Source organism: Poecilia formosa, unplaced genomic scaffold (assembly GCF_000485575.1).
Source record: "Poecilia formosa unplaced genomic scaffold, Poecilia_formosa-5.1.2 Scaffold600, whole genome shotgun sequence".
In the NCBI taxonomy this organism is placed as follows: Eukaryota; Metazoa; Chordata; class Actinopteri; order Cyprinodontiformes; family Poeciliidae; genus Poecilia; species Poecilia formosa.
Genome location: NW_006800539.1, coordinates 1 through 8,885, shown reverse-complemented (window position 1 = coordinate 8,885; position 8,885 = coordinate 1). Strand labels below are relative to the sequence as shown.

General features: G+C 39.4%; 1 protein-coding gene across 1 annotated transcript in view; it reads right to left on the bottom strand.

The window, feature by feature from the left end:
• LOC103130034 (cell migration-inducing and hyaluronan-binding protein-like) overlaps positions 1-4,749 on the bottom strand; it is a 13,938-nt gene extending 9,189 nt beyond the window's left edge. The window contains exons 1-2 of the mRNA XM_016665617.1: positions 4,408-4,749; positions 1,195-1,406 (exon numbers count right to left, since the gene is read on the bottom strand). Coding sequence (XP_016521103.1) covers positions 1,195-1,406; positions 4,408-4,650 — 455 coding nt within the window. The 5' untranslated portion in view covers positions 4,651-4,749. The remainder of the gene's footprint in view (positions 1-1,194; positions 1,407-4,407) is intronic.
• Between the last annotated feature and the right edge of the window lie 4,136 nt (positions 4,750-8,885).

The window sequence follows — 8,885 nt, the reverse complement described above, 5'->3', positions numbered from 1 at the left end:
GTTTGTAATGCGCTTCCTAACCAGACGCTCCAAAGCGTCCGGTCCATAACTCTTCAACAGGCTGTCAGCTCCCGTTTTATGTTTTCGCATCCACCTGAATAATGTGCAGTTGCGCCACTGTGTGGCCCGTTGAGGGTGGCCAATATACTGAAGTGGCCCTCGGTGAAATTGAGTTTGACACCCCTGCCCTAAACGGTCCAGCAGCTTCAAATTCTTAGAAGCCCCAACAACAAATAACTAATTAAAAAAGTTCACCAGAGAGGCTTCTTTTGTCGTCTGTCCAAGGAGCTGCTGATCAGATACTACTGATGTAAAATAGGGTCCACACTGACTTACAGTATAAAACCTGTACAGCAGTAGAGAAAAAGAGCTGGCAGAGGGGTACCAAAACACCACCGTGGATCATCATATACCCTTTGATGACATCTATTCAGCCCGCCTGTTCAAAAACCAGACAAAAAGCATTTTAAGAGACCCTTTTCACCAGGATGCTGCCACTTCTCCCCCCTTCCATCAGGAAGAATTTGGTAAACACCAACCAACTCAGAAACATCTGTTCAACAATTCCTCTAAAGTAGAGGGCAGGGGACAGCCTTGCAAAAGAACCTAAGAAGCAATTAAAGACTGGAATTATGATTAGACATAAAATTGATTGACTTTTAAACATACATTTTTGTATGCAGAATGTATTGCTTCTGTATGTTTATTTAATGTATTACTACCCATCACTGGTCTGTAGTGCAGTACTTCCTATTTTCCAGTTAACATAGGAAATCAGCCATGTTGCCATTTACTAGAAACCCGAAATGTTGCCAAACCGACTTAAGTATAGTTGGGACATCTATTAGAAATTCAACATGCAAAGCCTTGCTGAATACAACTGTCTAGTGCTTAATATTGCGAGATCTTGTTACACCATGAAACAATTAATACCATGAAATAAATATATCTGAGGAGGGTTAGGCTTTTAGTGTTAAGATACTTAACACTAAAAGTCTTTTAGTGTTTTCTACTGCCAATGTTTTAGTTTCAGCCTTGATTTTTGCTACATGCAGGTGACATCAATGCAAGGGTAGAAAATAAATGTCAATAATTCAAAAGTGCCTTTTCAAGATAGTCTTAAAAAGGCAAACACAATGAAATACAATTTCATTGCTGCTGTGTTGTAAGAACAACTGCTCATAATCTACTTACTTATTGAAGTTGATGAGCCAAATGGTGACCTCTGCTGGTGCTGTCTGATCCCAGTGAACTGTGTAACCTTTGGCTAATGTGATCACTGGCTGGAATTGCTGGTAATGCTTCTTCTTTCCTAGGGCACCTTCTAATGTCAGTGGCCAGTCAGGATATTCATTCCTCACTATTTGCATGTTCAAGTTGGCAGGTTTTCGGGTTTGGATGTAGATCTGGGAAAAACATAGCAAAAGAAGTAGATGATATCCTGGAAGAACATAAAACAAAAATTTATTTCATTAAAACAACTTTGCTGAGATTTTCTTTGGTATCTGACTATCACTGTCTCAGAGAACCTCTCTATCCCCAGAAAGACAACTTAATACCAAAGCCAAATTAACTAGAACTGCAAGCAGTTATAATGGGTTCCTCGCCCGACCCAGCAGGTCCATCCCTAACACCGCCCCCCACACAAACCCCTCCGTTTACGCCTCCATATGCGGTTGACCAAGTCAAACTTTTCAGGAGGTTTTCTGTCATGAAAGGTTTCAAGCATAGAAATCCTGAAAATAAATGTTCTACCCAATATGAGCCATCCTTTGTTCATGTTCAGTCAGCTAAACTTTTATCACTTCTTTCAAAGAACTGGCCAGTGTTGTATTTGAAGAGGATTTAATACAAAAAAATGAAACTGAAGCAAGACAAATCATAGAAAAATACTTAGTATACAAAACATACTGCATCAAATAAACATGACTTTATATAGGCTTATATGATTAAGTTAATCTTGAATTTCCCCTTAGACAAAGTTAAGCAAATTCAGACATGTTGCTGGCCGAGATAAATGTGGATTTGGCTTCATCATGTGGTCAAACAGAATTGCTGCACTATGGTGGGAATGGGTTTCTGTACAACAAAAAATCAACAAATCAAGAAAACATTTAACAAATGTACTGAAAAAAATGCCCATAATAAAAAGTCATTATATGATACAACCTGAATACTGGATGTATTCAGGTACCTGGATACATCCAGGTTTCTTACTGTGGCCTAAGAAACAGAATGGCCAAATAGAATGACTATAATATGAGAACAATAAAATGTCAAATGTTGCTAAATTAACTGAAAATGTGGTTATTTTGAGTGGAAAGCTACAGGCATCCAATTAAAGATGAGGCATCACTTTTCTTTTGCAGTTTAATAAGATTTGCTGAATTTACAACTAAACAAATAAAGTATACCAATTAGCAAAATCTGTACCATATACTCATTAATATTCTTTCATCAACTTAGAAATGGCTCAAACCAATAAGTAGCAGATTAAATAACTTAGTAGCTTAGATAGAGAATTAACAGTTTGCATATAAAATACTAAAACATCTGTTTTATCCTTCACAGTCCTCTTGCACTCAATATCTTTCTTATGGTGCTACTGTGGGAGGTCCCAGAATATCGAGACTTTGATCGGCTGTTGTTGATTATGACTGGCAGGTGGGCCAGGAAATGATGGTTCAGATCATCAAGACGTAAAGTTCCACTCTTTTACACATCAAACTTAAAACTTATAAAGCTTTGTGCGATTTATGGCCGCGACTTCCGCTGCTAAACGGAAGTTAGCAGCGGAAGTCGCCATTTGTTTACATGTTAGCAACTCGCTAACCGGCTTCCCACAGAGGCTTTAGATATAAAGTATGTGGGAACTCCAGCTATCACAGCTTACATGTGGCAATATTGTATTACTACCACCTACAGCTAATGCAGGGAGGGATGGCGACTTGAAGAAGCAGCTGCAAACAACCCGCACTAGCAAAGTTAGCTACTTCACTGACTCTGTTGCTTCAGAGATGCAGGTTTTCTTCCCTTGGCTTTCTATCCACACAATGAAATGAGCACAAATAAAGCACTTTGGGTTCTCTCTTCAAGTTTAGATTTTTTTTTTTTGCATAATTCGTTTTTCTTTCCTTATCTGTAAGTAGGCGATGAAAACTACCACTTATCACAGAAACACCACCTTTCCGTTTTAGGAGCACTTTCAAAACACACCTGTTGCTGCAGCCGCAAACTAAATTTTGTCTGATTATTAGAGTACAGCCACAAACAGCACAACAGTTACCCGAGCTCCACAAGGGTATCTTACAGCACTGTGCTGTGGCAGGTTGCTCTCTATAACAGGTTAATGTGATTCGGTTCGGTTCGGTTCTAGTCAAGAGGGAGATTCTTCGTACTATGTGCGGAGCTGCCCAGCAGCTGCGGTCATTTCTCCGCTGGTTTGCAGTGACACTCAGCAATGGAGAACCCTGAGGTTCTGATTGTGATTGACTAAATAAACCCAGATATTTTATTTTGTCTTACGGAACTTTATTGCTGGCCCAAACATAATGATAAAGACTCAGATGAGCTGATTATTTTTGCTTATTTTGTAAATATATTTACATGCTAGTGTCACGTAGTGGTGAGGAGAGAACGCTGAGACCCACGTAAGATGATGAAGATGAATTTAATGATAATATTGCTCGATAAACAGTCCAGGACAGGCAGGAGACAAGCGAACAGCTAATTGCCGGTAGCAACTGACTTACAGGACAAAATGAGAGAGTATTGAGAGCGTACAAACAACGTATGACAGCAAAAGACATACATTTGACAAGGACCCGACGAAGAACACAGACGACAAGTGAGACTAAAGACACACGGGATAATCAAGGGAATGAGACACACCTGGGAGACAATCAACGGGGAAGACGCAGAGACGGAGACACAGGAAGCAACTGAACACAAAAAACTCTAAAAATAACTACACAGAAACACGATCATGACAGCTGGCACTTGATTACCAGATTATCTGTGTTATCTTTTGGATTTAGGTGCTGTAGTCAAAAGATGAATTAACTTTATTAATTAAAAAAAAATTCAAATAAAAAATAAAATTCACATCACACCGATCTAATATTATGTAGTCCTGCTGTTTTACACTGTCGGCACAGAACGGCAGGTCAGAACTCTGACCAGCTTCTCTGCTTTTCTCGTCTTCATTTCTGTCCATTCTTCAGAGAAATTAGCTACTAGAAATGCTCCTAACTGTCTTTCAAAACAAAACTTGATCATGTTCCTGTTGTTTCCCATAATTAAACTCACGATTATGATCTTCTGTATTGAGCATTTTGCATGCCTTGCATTGCTTCTGCTGGCTCAGAACCATAATTATCTGATGATAATAACTGGGGACTGACCAACCTGTGCATAATGGCCACTGCAGATTGCAGCCTTCCAATCAGGCACATCAATGCAGTCAGGGTGACGGAGCAGCCAGTTGTCTTCTTTAACCAAAAACGCTCCAGGATACTCACTAACTGATCCATCAATGTCATGGAAGATGGTTGTCTTATCTCCATCCATCTGCATCTTGTTGAACCAGGGGCCCGGTTCTCCAAAAAATACCCGAGACGTGATCTGGAGTAAAGTGAAAAATCTGCTCATATTGGCTGATCTGTGGAAAAAGGCATCATTCAAGATCAAAGGCAACACTCAAAATCAAGTGTTGGGCACCTGTACCATTTTGAGGTGGTTTTTATTTTCTTTCATAAATTCAAAAATATAAAAAATACATGAATTTGGTCTGTACAAAATTCACATTCATCCAAATAAGAACTGCTCATGAATCCCCCAATTATGAAATTAGCTTCACATATGAATGTCCAAAATGCTAAGCACAATTCAACTGTATAACCAGATATTAAAATACACTGAATAAAATGACATACACACATTTTCACTCACTGCGGTGAGTGAAAATCAGACCAAACTTCTCTGTGTATGATTTGGGTTAAACCTTCCACAAGTTAGCTGATGGAGTCACACCTGTGCATGTATTTTAAGGCAACACCTGAAACATACTGCTTTCTTATTTGACATGATGAGTAGGTCAAAAGAAATCAGCAAGGAGAGAATTGTGCAGCTGCACAAATCTGTTTCATCCTTGGGAACAATTTTACATAGACATAGAAATCATTACAAAAAAATAAAAAATAGAAAATCTGTTCCCCTAGTGGCCCTGGGATTCTAAGCAGCCTCTTAGTTTACTTATGCCTTGGGCCGGTCCTGCTCCTAAGTAGCGGGAAGTCCAAGAGAAGCTGCAAGGAAGAGTGCAACACAACAGCATTACAGTGTATCACAAAAGTGAGGACACCTCTCACATTCCTGCAGATATTTAAGTATACTTAAATATCTGATATATATATAAAGATATATCTTTTCATGGAACACTGACAAAATGACACTTTAACACAATGAAAAGCTTATATAACAGTGTAACTTTATTCTTCCCTCAAAATAACTCTGTATTTGAATGTCTAAACCACCGTCAACAAAAGTGAGTACACCCCTAAGAGACTACACCCGTAAATGTTTTGAGCACTGCTTGTCATTTTCCCTCCAAAATGTCACGAGACTAGTTAGTGGGAGTGCACAGAGAGCAGGTTTTGTAGTACACCTCTCACACTGTCTCATACTGGTCACTGAAAGTCTCTCTGAGGATCTTAAAAGACAAATTGTTGCCTACATGAAGACGGCCAAGGCTACAGGAGGGTTGCCAACACCCTGAAACTGAGCTGCGGCACAATGGCCAAGATCATCCAGCATTTTTAACTGGGTCCACTCAGAACAGATCTTGTGTTGGTCATCCAGAGAAGCTCAGTGCACGGGCTCAATGTCACATCCAAATGCTGTCTTTAGTCTATGGTTGCTGTAGTCAATAACATTTTCCAATAACATGTAATTACCTTGTCATTTTATTAATTTCTTGTTAACATTGTTTAACACAAAAACACAGTGGGACACTGCTGGACTGCAGGATTTCCTTCTCTAGAGGAAATCCTGCAAAGAGGTGTTTATTTCCACCTCTGTAATAAATAGTCACTGTCCGTCTCTCATCTCCCATTCCCCTCCCGCCCTTGTTCACAGCATTGAGACACCCAGATCGATAACTATAATTTGCTTCTTTTTGGTCTACCAATAAATCCCTAATCAAGTTCCACTTGGTTCAGAACTTGGCTACTAATGTCATTATCCAAACCCTGTGCCATAATTACATCACTTCCACTCATGAGTTCAATAAGCCTATTACATTTCTTCTCAGTATTAGGCCTAGCCATGACATTGTTCAATCCCCATTTATTGATATGGAAATCTTAATTGGAGGGGTGAGAGAAAGCATTTTAAAGTCAATGACACAACTTGCCACGTGTTTGTCTAAGAGAGGTGAATGCTGCAGGTCGATGCAATCTACTGAGTTTCCTTAGACAGAAACTTTCTGAATAACTGTTTGAATAGAATCAATAACTAGAATCAACTGGAATGTATGTGTGACTGAAATTAAATGTTTCTTTGTAAAGTGCCTTTAAGTGACATTTGTTGTGAATTGGAGCGAAATAAACTGCACTGAAAAAAAATTAATTGAACAAGAATGAGCTCCATTTTATTGCTGTTGGACAAAATTATTGGAAAGTTAGTGATTCAGCTCACAGATATAATCAGAGGTTGAAGGGTGGGATTGTGGAGTTGGGTTTGGTGGATTGATAGAGCTTGGTGTCAAAATTTAAATAGATACCAAATTTACAGAAGATGTGACCCAGATGAAGGAAGTAGATAATTAAAAGTAGGGGCCCAAGGACCGAACCTTGGAGAACACCAGTTGAACAATAATGATAGAGTGAAAAGACTGAAGTTGAATGAACTGAGTGCAGCCTGACAGATAAGATTTGAACCGGCCTAGANCTGCTCCTAAGTAGCGGGAAGTCCAAGAGAAGCTGCAAGGAAGATTGCAACACAACAGCATTACAGTGTATCACAAAAGTGAGGACACCTCTCACTTTCCTGCAGACATTTAAGTATATGTTTTCATGGAACACTGACAAAATGACACTTTAACACAATGAAAAGCTTATATAACAGTGTAACTTTATTCTTCCCTCAAAATAACTCTGTATACAGCCATGAATGTCTAAACCACCGACAACAAAAGTGAGTACACCCCTAAATGTTTTGAGCACTGCTTGTCATTTTCCCTCCAAAATGTCACGAGACTAGTTAGTGGGAGTGCATAGAGAGCAGGTTTTGTAGTACAGCTCTCACACTGTCTCACACTGGTCACTGAAAGTTCCAACATGGCACCTCATGACAAAGAGCTCTATGAGGATCTTAAAAGACAAATTGTTGCCTACATGAGGATGGCCAAGGCTACAGGAGGGTTGCCAACACCCTGAAACTGAGCTGTGGCACAATGGCCAAGATCATTCAGCATTTTTAACTGGGTCCACTCAGAACAGATCTTGTGTTGGTCATCCAGAGAAGCTCAGTGTCACATCCAAATGCTGTCTTTAGTCTATAGTTGCTGTAGTCAATAACATTTTCCAATAACATGTAATTACCTTGTCATTTTATTAATTTCTTGTTAACATTGTTTAACACAAAAACACAGTGGGACACTGCTGGACTGCAGGATTTCCTTCTCTAGAGGAAATCCTGCAAAGAGGTGTTTATTTCCACCTCTGTAATAAATAGTCACTGTCCGTCTCTCATCTCCCATTCCCCTCCCGCCCTTGTTCACAGCATTGAGACACCCAGATCGATAACTATAATTTGCTTCTTTTTGGTCTACCAATAAATCCCTAATCAAGTTCCACTTGGTTCAGAACTTGGCTGCTAATGTCATTATCCAAACCCTGTGCCATAATTACATCACTTCCACTCATGAGTTCAATAAGCCTATTACATTTCTTCTCAGTATTAGGCCTAGCCATGACATTGTTCAATCCCCATTTATTGATATGGAAATCTTAATTGGAGGGGTGAGAGAAAACATTTTAAAGTCAATGACACAACTTGCCACGTGTTTGTCTAAGAGAGGTGAATGCTGCAGGTCGATGCAATCTACTGAGTTTCCTTAGACAGAAACTTTCTGAATAACTGTTTGAATAGAATCAATAACTAGAATCAACTGGAATGTATGTGTGACTGAAATTAAATGTTTCTTTGTAAAGTGCCTTTAAGTGACATTTGTTGTGAATTGGAGCGAAATAAACTGCACTGAAAAAAAATTAACTGAACAAGAATGAGCTCCATTTTATTGCTGTTGGACAAAATTATTGGAAAGTTAGTGATTCAGCTCACAGATATAATCAGAGGTTGAAGGGTGGGATTGTGGAGTTGGGTTTGGTGGATTGATAGAGCTTGGTGTCAAAATTTAAATAGATACCAAATTTACAGAAGATGTGACCCAGATGAAGGAAGTAGATAATTAAAAGTAGGGGCCCAAGGACCGAACCTTGGAGAACACCAGTTGAACAATAATGATAAAGTGAAAAGACTGAAGTTGAATGAACTGAGTGCAGCCTGACAGATAAGATTTGAACCGGCCTAGAGGAGTATCAGAAATGCCCATGGAGGTGAATCGGAGTCTGGCATGATCGATAATCATCATCATAATTATCATCATGCGGACCACGTCGCACCAGGTGACGTGGTCGGTTCTCGCTCCAGGACCGTTCCTTCGGCAGTACTCATATTAAGAGACCATAGTCGGCAGCAATAAGGTGGTCATTTGTGACCTGGGGCAGTTTCTGTGCTCTGATGGGGTTGGAAATTGAAATGAAACTCTTCATGCAAGCTATTATTTGATTGGAGAAAATGTAGTTATCAAGAACTTTGGAAATGAA